Source organism: Asterias amurensis, chromosome 6 (genome assembly GCF_032118995.1).
Source record: "Asterias amurensis chromosome 6, ASM3211899v1".
NCBI classification, from domain to species: domain Eukaryota; kingdom Metazoa; phylum Echinodermata; class Asteroidea; order Forcipulatida; family Asteriidae; genus Asterias; species Asterias amurensis.
This window is the reverse complement of record NC_092653.1, coordinates 23,341,780-23,359,059: the sequence shown is the minus strand read 5'-3', so window position 1 is coordinate 23,359,059 and position 17,280 is coordinate 23,341,780. Positions and strand designations below refer to the sequence as shown.

At 37.5% G+C, this 17,280-nt stretch overlaps 1 protein-coding gene across 1 annotated transcript; it reads left to right on the top strand.

The window, feature by feature from the left end:
- The first annotated feature begins 126 nt into the window (after positions 1–126).
- Positions 127–17,209, top strand: LOC139938477 (ubiquitin-protein ligase E3B-like). Its single transcript, XM_071934029.1, has 27 exons — positions 127–326; positions 891–1,044; positions 1,743–1,807; positions 2,800–2,859; positions 2,982–3,086; positions 3,338–3,437; positions 5,044–5,212; positions 5,611–5,716; positions 6,256–6,376; positions 6,762–6,796; positions 6,939–6,968; positions 7,127–7,239; positions 7,823–7,983; positions 8,411–8,575; positions 9,630–9,798; positions 10,248–10,366; positions 10,902–11,113; positions 11,788–11,907; positions 12,433–12,510; positions 12,638–12,736; positions 13,127–13,234; positions 13,604–13,741; positions 14,398–14,522; positions 14,889–15,071; positions 15,545–15,656; positions 16,039–16,131; positions 16,837–17,209. The coding sequence occupies exons 1-27, from the start codon at positions 213–215 to the stop codon at positions 17,026–17,028; spliced, it is 3,246 nt and encodes a 1,081-aa protein (XP_071790130.1). The 5' UTR covers positions 127–212; the 3' UTR covers positions 17,029–17,209.
- Positions 17,210–17,280: the final 71 nt, after the last annotated feature.

Sequence of the window (17,280 nt, the reverse complement as noted above, 5' to 3'; positions counted from 1 at the left end):
GGGGGGGGGGGCGGGCACTCTCTGTGTTGTGTGTTATGATGCGACTTGAACAAGTTTAAAAGACTACCGTAAAACTTTAGAAGTGAGCCCTCTGGAGACACAAAATGCAACTACGATGAAGGAAAATCAACATTAGGCGAATTTCCTACCGACTCCCTCTTCAGTGTTTTGGCTGAAGTTTTCTACATGTCTTTTTGACTTTATTCACCACAATGTTCTGCAAAGCTGATGGCTCAAAGAAGGGCGAGCTTCTTGAAAAGGCTAAAGCTTCCAGGAACGAAAGAGCATTCCAAAAACAACGGGAGCAAGCAGTCATCAAAATACAGGTAAAAACTAATTTGGGTTGTGTGTTGTCCCATTCGTACCGTATTGTTTATTTTGACAATGTTTTTTTAATGTTTATCCTTGAAACATAAATAGAGTACGAATCAATAGTAAGCATAATAAATACATCTTTTATTGACTGAGTGTTGGTAAATATCTGGTATAAATATGTGCATAATTATTAAATATTATTGTTAATTTAATTGCAATAAATAAAGTTAGATAAAAAATAGACATCTGAGTATATATAAGTAAATACTGAGTAGACCCAGTAACTCAGGGGAGCTGTACTGTGTTATGTGTATATTCGGTCCTATAATCCCACGAAATCATTGATTTTTGATCGTTGACAGTGCGTAAATTGTGATTCAGCTATTTCTATGGCCATGATTTTCTGAATAGTTCTTGTACTAGATACAAAGTAAAGTAGTAACCCACAAACAAATTATCTGATTATTGCCACGTGACCACAGTGACTAATAAGTAATAAACCAATCTATTTTCTAACATTGTATTTATCACTGCCTGTAGTTTTTGTTAAATAAAATATATTTTGTTTTATTTAGGCACTTGTACGAGGATTTCTATCCAGAAGGCGGCACAGACGATGCATGCTCAGCAGTCTAGATTCTCTGCTAGAATCTTATAGTGCAGGAAATAATGTCACATCACCACAATCCCCTCAGTCTCCAAACAACAACAAACAACATTTTAAGCCAGGTACTGTACCTTACAATGTCATTCAGTTTATCAAATCACAATGGGAGACTTTGAGGCGCTAGGTGGCAGCAGACTAACCAGGTAAATTTCCATTGTTTACGTAGTTCTGAGCGTGCGCACATTATCGAGAACAATGGATTTTACCTGGTAGGTCTGCTGCCACCAAGCGTCCTGAAAGTCTCCCATTACGTTTATTTGCAAGTGTGAGTGCCTGCCGTCGATTACACCAAACTCTTCCTAACTTAGGATTAATATTAGGACACATTGAGCCCCGTCCTAAGTTAGGACGGGTTACTCGCCCTTACTCGGACAGGATTAATCCTAGAGTTTCGTAAAATTGGCTGCAGGTTACATGAGATGAAATCTGGACTAGTCCTTTTCACGAGGTGAAGCCGAGTCAAATGGAAAAGCCAGGTTTCAACGAGTGGTTATAAATATTCTGTGACAATGTACATCTGAATGCATTCATTTTTTTAATATATCTAACGCACTTGTTTACACATATACGTATAGATTCTTTTCATGTTTTTTTTTTCCAATGAATGCAAATTGTATTGAGAGTCTAAAATTGCACCAAGTTCGAACCAACCTTTGCCATGCTAGAGCAGAAGTGATACCACTAGAGCACCGAATTAATAGTATGCAAAATTTCTGATCTTAGATAAAGAATATCATTTTGGTTTTTCGTTCTTCCTTAGCTCGAAATGTCTTCCAGGCAGTCCATAAGTTCCTCATGGTGTACAGAGATGATATGGATAAACAGGTGAGCGGTTACATACATCATCAGAATCTGTTATCATAAGTGGCTTGACTCAAATGAAATTCAAGGTCAGACTTTCAGGACTTGGACTATTTTGGGCCGATGAATTCAAGCTTTAATTTCACCAAAAGAAACTTGCCACAACCAGCACATTTGAATGGAACTCCACATATATATTAAATAAATGGCATACATGGCATAGGGCCTCCTAACCTTATGTGCCAAGTGTCTTTGGAACACTGGTGCCTAGGGCCTTTGGAACACTGGTGCGTAGGGCCTTTGGAACTCTGGTGCCTAGGGCCTTTGGAACTCTGGTGCCTAGGGCCTTTGGAACTCTGGTGCCTAGGGCCTTTGGAACTCTGGTGCCTAGGGCCTTTGGAACACTGGTGCCTAGGGCCTTTGGAACTCTGGTGCCTAGGGCCTTTGGAACTCTGGTGCCTAGGGCCTTTGGAACTCTGGTGCCTAGGGCCTTTGGAACTCTGGTGCCTAGGGCCTTTGGAACTCTGGTGCCTAGGGCCTTTGGAACTCTGGTGCCTAGGGCCTTTGGAACTCTGGTGCCTAGGGCCTTTGGAACTCCGGTGCCAAGGGTGTTTGAACTTTGGTGCCCAGAGCCTTAGGAACGCTATTGCCTTGGGCCTTTTGAACATGGAACGATGGGGCCAAATGCCTTTGGAACTTTGGTGCCTAGGCCCTTTGGAACTCTGGTTCCTTAGGACCTTTAGAATAGCATCAAGGGCCTTTGTAACACCGGTGCCTGCCTTCGGAACACTGGTGTCTACCTTGGGAATACTACTTAGTATTGCTGAGATCCTTTGGAACTCTAGTGCCGAGGGCCTAAAGAACTCTGGTCACAGTGCTTACCCAACACTTAATCCAGCCTGGCTTGAAATTTTTGATACAAAATTATTATATTTTTACATTGTACTTTGTAGAGATGCCCTTTAGTTTACCCGGCCCGTTTACATTGTTACATTCTGATTTTTCCATTGTTGCAGAGATTGGAGAACCTTTGTCGCTACATACTGGCGGGAATGGACAAAGAAGGAGATCCTAAGGTGAAAATTACATGTACTCAAAATCACTAGTATGTACATTTATAATTGTATGTTGTTGACTATTTCATTTATTGTAGGAGTTGCATAATGTTCAGACTGGTAATGTTTGATTTTGTTGGCAGGTTTGGTATGTGTCATTAGCATTATCTAAGGAACATGTACTGGCCTGGATTACTCAACTGAAGACTTTATTGGATCTGTGCTGTAAATACCTCAAACAACTCAAGGTAATCACCCCCCCCCCAAAAAAAAAAAAAAAAAAAAAAACACCAAAAACTACAAAAAAACTAACCAAAAAACAACAACAATACAAAACACCCGTTCACAGCGACATGTACATATCCTGCATTGTAATAATACATGCCTTTTATTCTTTTAACACTTTGGACTGATGTTCTTTTTTCTTAAAATATGCCTTTGTCATATAGCATATTCATTCATTAGTTAACCCTCCTACTCTTATTTCATTCGTCCTCAGCCTGAATCCCCAGTTGATGCTAAGGTCATAACCCTCTACTTACACATGATGGTGACATTCACCGACTGTTCAACATGGAAGATCCTCAAAGTACAAGGAGGTAAGTTAGCCCTCTACTGTGCTCATTTTCCCATTGAACTAGTCCTCAAAGTCATCTCTGCCTTCTTGAACAGGGTCCAAATTCATGCGACTGTAGGGCCCAAATTCATAAAGCTGCTAAGCAAAAAATTTGCTTAGCTTGAAGATTCATCCTTGATAAAAACAGGATTACCAACCAAATTTTCATTCGTTGCATATTGCTTATTTCTGGTATTCAGCTGTTGTTTGCTTATCCTGAAAATCACGTGGAAACTCAGTTGGTAATCCTGTTTTTATCAAGGCAAAAATTTCATGCTAAGGCGTTTTTTTTAAAACTATGATTGAAACAAGGTTGTATTATAACATCACTTAACCAAGTTCTACTTATGCAATACTCTACAGTCAGATAGCCTCAGTACTTTTCTGTCCCTGCCTTTCACCTCTGTGGACCTCGGTTTGAGCCCAGACCGGATCCTTGCATTTGTTTACTTTGCATTTGTTTACCTTTTCACACTGTATTTGTTTAATTTGTTTTGTGGTTCTTAAAGGCAGTGGACTCAAAATTACTCAAAATAATTATTAGCATAAAACCTTATTTGTAGTGCCTACTTATTTGGTAACGAGTAATGAGGAGCTGTTGATGGATAAAACATTGTGAGAAACGACACCCTCTGAAGTAACGTAGTTTTCGAGAAAGAAGTAATTTTCCACGAATTTGATTTCGAGACCTCAAATTTGATTTCGAGACCTCAGATTTAGAATTTGAGGTCTCGAAATCTAGCATCAGAAAGCACACAACTTCGTGTGACAAGTTTTTTTTATTGTTTCATTCATATCTTGCAAATTCGATGACCGATTGAGGACAAATTTTCACAGGCTTGTTATTTCATGCATATGATGACATACAGCAAGTGAGAAGACTGGTCTTTGACAATTACCAATAGTGTCCACTGTCTTTAATAATGTACATTCAATTAATGTTTTTATGTATTCACTTGTATATATTGTTGTGGTTTCAACCATTTTTGGAGAGCTGCTTTGTCATTTTGTCAAATACTTTTAAATAATTGTATATTGTCTATTTTGTAGCCGTATCTCCTAATGTTTTTTTTATGGAGCTGATCAACTGATGTAATTGCCTATAAAGGATGATTAATTTTTTTATATAAATTGAATTGAATTGAATTGTTTTTTTTAGTCCCTACCTGCCTGGGTTTTCCCTTTCATTCACCTTTAACAGTTTTCCTCCCACATCTTAAACTGAAGTATATTCATTATCTTTTCTACAAAAAGTTTGTGTGATGTTTCAATTAGGATGCTCTGCCGATGACTAGAGCAAGCTAGTCGAAACGTTGAGACTAATTCAAGAACTGACTTCGCGGTAGTGCAGTTAATCACGATCCTATAAGCTAAAGTAGTAGTCCAAGCCAATTTACTATACCTTCCGCCCGGTAGTAGTTAAAAAGCAGGACAGTTCTTTTCAGAACTGAGAAGTCTCCCAAACATCCGATAAATCTAATCCATGGTAGTAGAATAAAGTAAGGTAGTTCAAGTAGATACACACATGATGTTACCGCAAACCAAATGTGTTATTTGTTATTCCCTTTTTCCCCTCCTTTGCTCTGAAGCGGAAGCTTTGAAACCCAGTCTGAACCAGCTTTGTGCTAATGTAATGGGTCATCTGAACAGCAAGGGATTGTTCCCTGCATTGCAGCAGTTACTGGTCCAGGGCCTAGCCAGGAAGAAGCCCTCATTAACCCACGCTATGCTCTCAGCTCTGTTCACTGTCGCATTACGGTATGCAGTCCATTATGTATAACTTATTTCTCTATGGATCCCATGAATGAATTTTGTTAGTGTTTAGATGTAGATATTTCCACAGTAGAAACAACAAAGGAAACACAAGTATACGGCACATCCATTAGAAAATCTTAGGGCCTTGTCACATTTGATTGATTTTTTTTTACAACTTATACAATCTGTACAACCTGTAAATTTCTTTTAACTTTTGATGACTTCTAAATGCTGCACTTTTTTGTTTGACTTTACTGTTTTGGACAGTTTGAATATTAAATTTTGCTGATTTTAACCTTTTTATAAAGGTTTAGGTCTTTTGCGAAGTTTGTACAAAGTTTATGCATGAATCTCTGTAATAGTTTTGTTTTTAAATAATTGATATTTAAATAATTTTGCAGGCCGTTGATTGCCAGTAAATTCTCGGATAACCTGACAAGTCTTTTCCATCTCTACATTCTATCAGTACCAGCTCTTATTCTACACCTCACTACTATCGCTCCAGAGGTAAATTGTCAATATAGTTAAATAAAAATAATATTAATAATGGTGACTTCTTATATACCGCACAAATCTGTCATTCAGTGATGCTCATGGGGCTCGTACATTATTACCCCTGGTCACCAAGCCATTTTATTTCATTCCTTAAACTATCTCAGCTTCCTGGGCAGTATACAGCCTGTGCTGCCAAATTTGTAGCGCACTATGCTAAATCAATCACAATAACCATCCCTGCCCTCACAGGTACCAATTTACCCCTGTGTGAAGAGAAGCGTTTACAGTTAGGTGTCTTGCTCAAGGACACAAGTGTCATGACCGGGGTTTGAACCCACACCCTGATGACTTGGCCACCAGAGCTTGAGTCTAGTGCACTTGAATGCTCGACCATGATGGTCTTCAGTCCTCCACAATTCCTCCACAATTCATGCACAATTTACCCTTCATTCATCCACAATTCTCCAAGTTCATGCAGAGGATTTTCAAGCGTTAGGTTTATCCCATTATAAAAAGCTGAAAAGGGACAACATTTCTTTCTTTTTCGGCAGTGTCTGGCCTCCATAAAGACACACAATTTCTTCAAACAGTGCCTGGACTTTCTTGCCAAAGAGCAGAATATGAGGATAATCTTCAACACACTGGAAGGAAACTATGCACTGTGCTTAATGGGTAAGAGAACTACATGTATAACATGATGTACCGTAGTTGACTTGGACAAGAAGTTTTCTGGTTGAAGTAAAATATTCATCACACGTGTGGAGCTAAGGGGTCCATCAAGATGTCTGGAAACTACCTTCACCGCTCTCAAAACCAATTCTTTTTCAAATAATTTGCTATCTTTTCACGTAAATCCTTAATCTCTCTACAGACCTAAGAGCCTGCTTGCATTGTTCTCAATAATTGCAAATCTTTTAGTAACGTTTCACCTTCGAGTTACTTTTTCACCCTCCAGTTAATTTTTTCAGGGATTAAGTGGTGGTTTTTGTTTTCAAATCTTATAGTCAAATCTTATTAATGTTATTTAATAAAAATCTGTTTATGTATTCATCCACAGCAAATCTTATACACATGGGTCAGCTTGAACAGCAGGTAATATTTGTTTGATATTCTACTTGAATTTTAAATACTTTGCTTAGATTGCCCCCCATGTTGATGGTGCATATTGTCTCACATCACTTTGTAATTTTGTTAACATGCAGTTTTTTATTTTGTATTGTTATTGTTTCCACAGATTCTCTCAAGCAATGTGCAAGTTTTTACAGTAAGTATTTTTACTAACTTATGTATTTTAGTATTTTAAATTGTTTTTTTAACATGTCGACAGCAACATTGTTTCCAATGTAACTATTATTTCATTCATTTTCATCTGACACAACATAAATTTGAATCCTTACCCATCTCTCACAATGTGTTTTCCAGCGAGTGACCGTCTCCCTCCTGACCCATTGTCAAGGTTACGTCGGCAAGAAGAAATCTCACACGACTCAGTGGCACCCCGTGCTCGGCTGGTTCTCACAACCCACCGACCATAGGTAATGAATTGAGCTATACACAGCATTTCAGATTCCCCCTGCGACAATTTAAAAAAACTAATAAATAAAAAAAAAGCTCCATTAGAGCCATTGGACACTTTCGGTAGCAGTGTTGTCCAAGGCCCAAACTTTGTGTATCACAACTTATATATAAAATAACAAACCTGTGAAAATTTAGGGTCAATCGGTCATCGGAGTCGGGAGAAAATAAAGGGAAAACCCACCCTTGTTTCCGCACGTTTCGCCGTGTAATGACATGTGTTTACTATAAATCCGTAATTCTCGTTAACGAGAATTGATAATTGTTTTATTGTTACTCAAAAAGTAAAGCATTTCATGGAATAATGTTTCAAGAGAAGTCTTTTACCATCACCTTCTGTAGGACTAAAATGAAACATCCTTTTTTTTCATTTCATGGTGCTGTAGACAAAATTGGTTTTATACTTAATTAATTAGCTATACAATATCTTGCAGGAAAATGCTGAATGTTGAAGCTCCTTGTGAGTATCCCTGAGTGATATAGAAGCCTTTATTATTATTATTGTTATTATTAAATATGCTCAATGACGTATCAATATTTCAGATTACACGAAGCAATGAACTTTGTTGTAAGGCAGTTAAATCTGTTGTGGGGCCAGCAGATTCTACAGGCAGTGTTTCTTGATGTGTTGAAGGCGGCTCCTGACCAAGAACCAACGGCAACAGCAAAGTCGCCGACATCATCTGGAAAGGGGCATTCCAAAGGTATGTCTCTGTATTTGTATTAAAGCTACTATACAGGCTCGGTTGTACCTAATACAAAAGGTATATTTGTAAAATTCAGTCTGAATGCTCACTGATTATAAAGTTCATCTCCTTAAACCATTTTCTTTTCTTCAAGGAAATAGAGCCTCCCTACCTCTGAATTGAAGTCATATTTGAGAAAACTGTATCCGAGAATTGGAAAACTGTATCCGAGAATAAGAGTATAAATACAAATATGAATAGTAGACTTGCGGGTACAACCATGTGTGAAATCTCTTTTGAGGGAGTGTTGGCTCTGAAAAGAGCTGGTTTGGTCTTGATGTTTCAAACAGTATACTCTGCTCGTCTTCAGGATGTATCTGAGAAAGTGCATAACTATGGAATTGAACGTTTCACTATTTTTTCATAACTTGCTCATTACTTACAGGGGGTAGTTTCTTGAAGCGCTTGCAAAGAACCACCTCAAAGCTCGGCACACAGAAGGGAGGGAAAAGCCTACAGGCACCAGAGGTTGTAGCTGTGTGTAATGTGTGTGATATGTATCAAACAGCCATCGCTACACTCACGGAACTCAGACGTGATATTCTTACAGGTAAGGTTCCAAATGATACATCCTTTTCACTAGTGGTAGTGTTTACATTGAATTCCATGGAGGCCATGACCTCTGTTGTTCCTGTTCTTAGCCTTTGTGACCCTTGAGAAGTTTCCCATAGACTTAAAGACTTTTCCAGGGAAAAGCCCTTTGTGAAATAAAAATGGCCTTGCCCTCTCAGAGATGAAATTCCACACCTGTACTTAGGTCATTAAACCTAAAAGATGAGATAATCTGGTTTGTGCATGATACAATAACGTTAACTGTTTGGAAAAGGAGTTACATAAAGATAACAGGTGTGAGTTGTCAGATGAAAAAGATGTTTTATTTTAGCATCTTTAATGCGCTGTTTAAAATGTTTGGAAATAGAGTAACATGAAGATAACAGGTGTTAGTTGTCAAATGAAAAGGATGTTTTATTTTAGCATCTTTGATGCGCTGTTTACTCTGTCTGGAAAAGGAATTGCATGTAGATAACAGGTGTTAGTTGTGAGATGAAAAGAATGTTTTATTTTAGCATCTTTAATGCACTGTTTAAAATGTTTGGAAAAGGAGTTGCATGAAGATAACAGGTGTTAGTTGTCAGATGAAAAGGATGTTTTATTTTAGCATCTTTAATGCACTGTTTAAAATGTTTGGAAAAGGAGTTACATAAATATAATGGGTGTTAGTTGTCAGATGAAAAGAATGTTTTATTTTAGCATCTTTAGTGCACTGTTTAAAATGTTTGGAAAAGGAGTTACATAAAGATAACAGGTGTTAGTTGTCAGATGAAAAGGATGTTTTTATTTAGCATCTTTAATGCACTGTTTAAAATGTTTGGAAAAGGAGTTACATAAATATAACAGGTGTTAGTTGTCAGATGAAAAGGGTGCTTTATTTTAAGCATCTTTAATGCACTGTTTAAAATGTTTGGAAAAGGAGTTACATAAATATAACAGGTGTTAGTTGTCAGATGAAAAGGGTGCTTTATTCTATCCTCTTTCCCGTAATGCACAGTCAACCATTCAAAGTTAATAATCCAATTCAAAACTATCTTTCAAAACTGATATAGGTCTGAGCTATCGAGATCTCCTTCTGCCTAGACTGTGGCGATTCATTGCTGAATTAGGACCCCAGGGAGGTCTAAAGCTGTTCCTAGAGTGTTTATCATCCTCCATGGAATCCCATAATATTCTCTCAGTACTGGTGCTCTTTTGTGATGTTGCCACCTACTTAATACCGTAAGTATTATCCTGGGTTCTTTTTTGACAAACTGATTCATTAATAATGAGTTTAATTATTAATTCATAACCCGGGCTCAACTTCACAAAGCAATAAAATTAATCTTAAGACAATTTGTCAGTATTACCATATTGATTTGTTTTGTGACATGACACTTTACTTCGCAACTTCGATTGATTTGAAGCCCTTTGTAAAATTGGCCCCCTGATTTGAGCAATAAACTCAACTTTGTTAAATAACCAGGATATTAGTAATTATTTTAACATGACAATTCAAGTTATAATTATCTAAAGCTCCTAGTTATCATTAACCTCTTTGAGAACAAGGTTTTTATAATACTTCTCACATTGAAGTTAATTGGTAGTTAATTGGTAGGAAGATCAAATTTGGTTGTTTAAATCCAAACAATTTGGTAATGAAAGGGTTAACTGTTTAACCCCATGTGCAGAATCTTGGATGATGTTGAATTTTATGACCAGCAGACTCCATTCCATAAAGAGGACCTTATTGCAGTCACAGCATTCCTTAATACCTTTGTCTTCAAGATGATCTGGGAGCATGGCATTGGTAGGTCAACCCAATAACGCATGTACCGAATTGATTAGGCTTAACAAAAGTGTATTTCCTGTAACTTGACAGACCATTTAAGAACCTTGTACAGTACTTTTTACATTGTAAAATAAAAATGCTGTTAGTAGGCTATTGTCCATTTTTTGATCAGTATTTATGACTTTGACATTGTTTTTAACTTTTGTAAGTCTCATATTTTTAAACTGGTTGTTTAACATTTTAACTTATTGTCAGCTTTCTGTTTTATCTAGATTCCTTGAATTAGTTTACTGTGTAATACTTTGCTTTGTATAAGTTTGTCTGGTACAGACTTTTATTGTTGTTCTTTCCAGCACCTTGAGACGGATTCTTTCTGCTACTGTTTATGGTCTTAATAAATTTCTCTTTATTATTATTATGATTATTAATCAGGGGGAACCCAGGCCTTTCAGAAATGTCAACATTTGTCAAATACATGCATTATCCCTGATAAGACTAGAATGAATTTACTTTACCAAAAATCTAAATCTTAGTGAAACAAATTTCATCCCAGATGGTACAGTGAAGAAAGCCAACCTGTTTAGCTCCACGCATTCTCTACTAAGTCTACTATATGACAGAGACTGCAGGCGCCAGTTTGCTTCGGCTAACCACTGGTTAGTCAAGGACCTAAAACTGACCACTTTCAGAGCAGAGCTTGAGAAGGGGAGTAAACGAACGACGCTAATATTGCAACGGATTCCTCACGTCATTCCACACAGAGAGGTAAGGTGTAAATTTTGAGATACTCATCCAAATTCATTTCATGTCACTTTTAAATGGTAATTATTGTGAATAAAAAAAAACCTCTAAAGTTCAATTCTAAATTATTAATATGTGTAAGATTTATTTACTCCGTGACTACTTTATTGATTGATTTATTTCGATGGATGTTTGATCTGATGTAAATTTGCTTTCTGTTTGAGTTTGTCGTTGTTTGTCCATTTTCAAGTCATTTGTTTTGTCCGCCACTTGTTAACTCATTTATGGTGTCTGTCCAATGCACAAAAGCCTGCCTCCCCATTTCTCTACATTAGAAAAACATGAAGGAGTTGTTGAGGAGTATTTTCATTCTAGCAGCATTAAACTAATGGGAAGAGATCTCTCTCTCCAGACCCTCATACTGCCATTATGGATATGTCATATATGTCAGAAGTAAAAGGTACCCGCTGCCAAAAACATAGGATTCGAACTGCCTCTAGCTGCCAGGCAACCTCGGAAGTCTAGTTGGTAAGACACTGCCCTAGAATTGCAAGGGTCGTGGGTTCGAATCCCACCCGAGTAACATGCCTGTCATATTTTTTCACAGGACTCGGGAAAGTACCGAGTATACAGTGCTAACACACATCGGTGTATAGGTAAAAACCAAAATTAATATAAGTAAAATGTTGTTGTGACAGAGAGTAATGCTATTCCGCAAACGAGTAGCTGAAGAGAAGAAAGCCCTTGGCTTCACAGAGACAGCGAGTTACTCCCCTCACTCGACGCTCATAACAGTACACAGGACGAGGCTTGTTGAAGTAAGTAACAAGTTTCTTAAATAGTTATTAAGAAACTCTCAAAGTGTCTTATAAAGTGTGTAAAGTGTTCAACTCTTACCAATGTGGCCCTGGTTTGAATCCCGGCTAGAGCCTAGTGTGTTAGTTCACATCTTTATATATAGAAGAGTTTGCGGTAACACCATGTAATAACAATCTCTAAAGGAGTTTGGGTGGTTCTGAAAAGAACCATTGGATTAACTCAACATTTCGATCAGTATGCTCTGATCGTCTTCTTACACTCTGCCAATTCTTTTTCAGTGATTTGATTTACCCTTGTCTATGTATTAAACTTTTTCTTTTTTGCTTTGTTGGCGAACGTCTGGTCCGACTTTTCTTTATGGGTTAACCTTCTAATACTGTTCATCTGCAAGGGTTGTGTATGGTGGAACAACTGCATAAAGTTATCTATGTACTGCCATGCAGGGCTAGATACTCAATGAGGCACTGACCAGAGTCCTATAACATTAGCTTTGTTTATTTGTTTCTGTGTTTCTTTGCTTGTAGGATGGGTACCAACAGTTAGCTGGTCTCCAACCCCAGACTCTGAAAGGTCTTATCCGAGTCAGGTTTATTAACATGCAGGTAATCTATGTGACATAAAAACAATTTTGATTATCTCAAAATGTTTATCCGAAACTTATGAAATGTTGATGTACATTTTGTATGTCTTAAATTGTTGGTGTTTAACCATGTCTATATTTGTGTGCAGGGCTTAGACGAAGCAGGCATAGATCAAGATGGAGTCTTCAAGGAATTCCTGGAGGAAATTATCAGAACGGTCTTTAACCCAACACTCAATTTATTCAAGGTAATTAAACATAAATTATTGACTTTGTCCCCGTTTTTTCTGACTTCTGGATTTTTAATTGGTTTCCCTAATCTTGCATTATATTGTGCATTTTAACAGTAATTTGGCCAGTAATTTCATAAGTTAAACCATCTCAGCAAAGTATGCAACACATCAAGCTACTCTATTCCTAGGTGAAGAGAAGCAGTTATGGTTAAGTGTGACGGACACAAGTTTGATGACTTATTTAGGTTCAAACCCACACTTAACAACCAGCAATAGAGTACAGTGCACTAGACGGTTTAGCCCGATTCGCCATCATTGTTGTTTTACCCCTTTACTCCTGGATAAAGAAAAGCAATTATGGTTAAGTGCTTATGTAGCTGAAGGATTTTTATTGTTTTTGTGTAGACTACCAGTGAGCAGCGATTGTACCCAAGTCCGACATCCTTCATCAATGAGAACCACCTAGGTCTTTTTGAATTCGTCGGAAAGATGCTTGCCAAAGCTGTGTACGAGGTGTGTACCATTTATGCATGTCTATCTTTCCAGAAGCACTCTCTGACAGCACTGAGTACATTGCTTATCAAACATCAGTGTATGGGTATAAACCCTTAAAATATAAATTTTTTGTTTTATTCCTTTAACGTCCAGTGTAACTATTTCCCTCATAACTTTGTTTTATATTTGGCTGGTCTCTGACATAACTTTACTTTCCCTATTCTTTCACTTCTTTTTCTTGGATTATTCTGTTATATTAGTACATGTACCTGTGTGTTCTGTTGTGGTTACGTCATATGGAAAGTCTCTGCGAGAGTCGAATTGTGAGGCAATTACTTGATTACCGTTGTCCTGAAATATGTGGGTTTTTATTGATATATTTCATAGAGCATTGTGGTTGAAGTTCCTTTCGCAACCTTCTTCTTGAGTCAGATGTTAGAGCAGCAGCATAATCAGCTCTATAGCCCCATTGATGAGCTTCCCTCAATGGATCCTGAACTCTACAAGAATCTCACCTATGTCAAGGTAACATTATTTATCATGTAGGCATGTGACTTCTCAGGAGTTTTCCTGATTCTGGAAATTATACTCAACCTCCTCGACCCTTCCACTGAAAACAGCCATTGTTTTATCCTTCATGGGAGTCCCATATGATTGATTCCACTGACCAGAGCCTGTGGACTTGGTTTATCAGTCCTTACCAGGTTTGGGTTGAAGGGTTGGGTCAACAAGGTTTAAAGGCAGTGGACACTAATGGTAATTACTCAAAATAATTGTTAGCATAAAAACTTACTTGGTAACAAGCAATGGAGAGCTGTTGATAGTATAAAATACTGTGAGAAATGGCTCCCTCTGAAGCAACGTAGTTTTCGAGAAAGAAGTAATTTTCCACTAAAATATTTGAATTTGATTTCGAGACCTCAGAATTAGATTTTGAGGTCTCGAAATCAAGCATCTGAAAGCAAACAAACTTGGTGTGACAAGGTTTTTTTTTCTTCCATTATTATCTTGCAACTTCAATAACCAATTGAGTTCAAATTTTCATAGTTTTTTTTTATTTTGTGCATATGTTGAGATAAACCAAGTGAGAAGACTGGTCTTTGACAATTACAAAAGGTTCCCAGTGTCTTTAAGAACAGTAAGAAATGATAGTAAATGTTCCATTTACATTTTCCAATCAGCATTATGAGGGCGACATTTCTGACCTTGATCTCGTCTTCTCCTATGATGAGGATGTCATGGGTAAGATCCACACTCATGAACTGGTACCTGGTGGCAAGGCAATGGCAGTTACCAATGAAAACAAGTAAGAGCCCAAATCAATAGCTCTGTTTTATTCTTTTGCTTGTTCATTAACATACATTTCGCTGTTGTTATTTTTCGTTGGTTGGTTACTTAAGTTTATTCCATATTAAACTTGCTTGTGCTTTTTAAAAAAAATTGTTATAGAGCTTTGGGGTTTGTTTTAGATGTAAGGCGCTTTAAAGGTCCTATTGATTACTGTTGCTATTCAATGGAATACAATAACTTAAAACTATGACTATTGTACACTTTGTGTTTCAGATTACTTTAACCTATTTAGGTGATTGTATCGTTTGTTGTAAGGGAACAACTTTTTGTTTAACACTCTGTTTGATTGAAAAAGTCAAATTTCCTATCCATTACCCTTTAGAATCAGCTACATCCACCTGATGGCTCACTACAGGCTGTACCAGCAGATCCGGGACCAGACTAAGGCATTTAAGCGTGGTTTCAGATCCATAATAAACCCTGAGTGGTTATCGTGGTTCTCTGGTCCAGAGCTACAGAGATTGATATCTGGAGATAATACTGAGATTGACTTTACAGACCTCAGGTGGGTAATGCAGATAAGGTTATAACTCTTACCATAACCACAACCATAACCATATACATAACCATAACTATAACTATAACCATAACCATAACCATAACCATAACCATAACCATAATTTAAGCATATGGAACACTAGCCTGAACATTCGACATCACACTTCGAAACTTGTGAGTTACGCCAGAGATCTGCTGTTGAGCCCACTTACATAATGACCTTTGACCTTGCATCATTTCACATGGCCTTCATCACAAGTACTGATTGCTAAGTCACTCGAATGTGGTTACAAATCCCAGTCTTGACACTTATGTCCTTGAGCAAGACACTTAACTGTAACTTCTTCACAGAGTGATATATCCTCATTCATACAAGTAAGAAGAACTTTGATAAATAAAATAAATACCAAATAAAACACTTTTCGGTTCAATTCCATGTTTTTATTATTATTTTTCTTTTTATTTTTGCTTGTGATTTAGGAAACATACACAGTACTATGGAGGGTTTCATAACTCCCATCGTGTGGTCAATTGGTTGTTTGATGTCCTGGAGCATGACTTTACGTCAGCAGAGAGGGCGCTCTTCCTCAAGGTGATTATATTTTATCTTTCTAACTACAAATCTGATGTGAAATGGGTTTTCATGTAAAATATTAATTTATGTGCTTATTTTGTTATATTTATTTTGTTTTAAATAACCAGGGTAGTCTGTTTTAATGAAATGCTCTCTGTGAAGGCCTTCTTTTTATCTGGATCTTTTGTCATGTTTTGCATTTACAATGCACTGGTTTTTATATTATTTGTTAATAACCTGCATCTCTACTCCCTTCGTTCACTTCATAGTAACTTTTCCACCTAAATGCTTCTGTTAAACCAATACTTGTAGTGTGTTGTCCTTTAGCCTGGAAGAAAGTTGCTATTAGGATCGAAATGTGAGGCTCAGTTACCAATTTTAAAAACCAATCTTTTTACAGTTTGTAACAAGTTGTTCCAAGCCACCATTGCTAGGATTTGCCCATCTAGAGCCACCCTTCTCAATACGATGTGTGGAAGTCAGTGATGATCAGGTAAGTACATCAGCATATCATATCTTTCCAGTGAGCATTTTTATTTTTTTTGTCAATTAAGAGGTTCCCCATAAAAATTAGTTTTGATTGTGACACTACAAAATGAACAAGAGACCAGACTTTCTCCTTCCCCCTTCCGTTTGACCATGTATATTTTTATGGCAGGAATTTGTCTAAATCAAAATATCTAAGAAGCAATCAGTGTTTTATCCATTTGAAAATACTCATTTATGATAGAGGTACAATGCTCCTCGGTCCTGCTTTATGAATATTGTCTGTGTTTTAGTTTCCAGGCATGATGTTCTTTCCTATTTCAGTCTGTTACATATAGCCTGAAAAGTCTATTAAAGCCTATACCATGTGTACATGTAGGTCAGCCCTTGCACTCAATATCGGTCGTGACACTTGCTACATAAAGTTGGGGAGGTAGGGCTTTCTACCAGCCAGGCTTCTGATTGATGATACCCAAGCCTACATCTATATGGACTGTAAAGGGGGTAACCCTGTTTCAGCCCTTGGAGTAGGTGGCAACAGCCCCTGGAAGAACAAAAAATTGTAGCCCACACCTTGAAGTGGCCTTCAGGCCTTGTGTGTCTGGCGAATTGCGTAAACAAACAATTATATATATACATCATGCCTGAGACTCACCAAAATCACTTTACAATAATACATTTCTGTTGACACCAATGTCCGCTTCTCATGCAGGATACCGGTGATACTGTCGGTAGTGTCCTCCGTGGCTTCTTGCGTATCCAGAAGAGAGATCCTGTCGGTCGGTTACCAACCTCCTCCACCTGCTTTAATTTGCTCAAGCTACCCAACTACCAGAAGAAGGGCACTCTTAAAGAGAAGCTTCGTTATGCAGTCTCAAGCAACACTGGCTTTGAGTTGTCTTAAGGGGCCATATATATATATATATACATGTATAGTTGATGCTACTCGGGCCGATCTCCGCTTGAGGCGTTGTGACCACAGGTTTTTGCATAGTTAAAAATTTGTTTGTGCCATACAGTCAGATCTTGGCTTGGGGTTTACTAAAAGATGCTAATTAAATGCTATCTTTTCAATGTAGGCCTATTAGATTTGGATCTCGGTTTCACTTTTGACTTTTTGTCAGCAGTGACAAATGGAGTGGGTTGTTCATTATCA

Coding starts and splice junctions, on each gene's coding strand:
- LOC139938477 (XM_071934029.1), top strand. CDS start 213: ATGTTCTGCAAAGCTGATGGCTCAAAGAAGGGCGAGCTTCTTGAAAAG. Junction 6,797..6,938: donor TGGGTCAGCTTGAACAGCAG/GTAATATTTGTT, acceptor TTGTTTCCACAG/ATTCTCTCAAGCAATGTGCA. Junction 16,132..16,836: donor TGGAAGTCAGTGATGATCAG/GTAAGTACATCA, acceptor CTTCTCATGCAG/GATACCGGTGATACTGTCGG.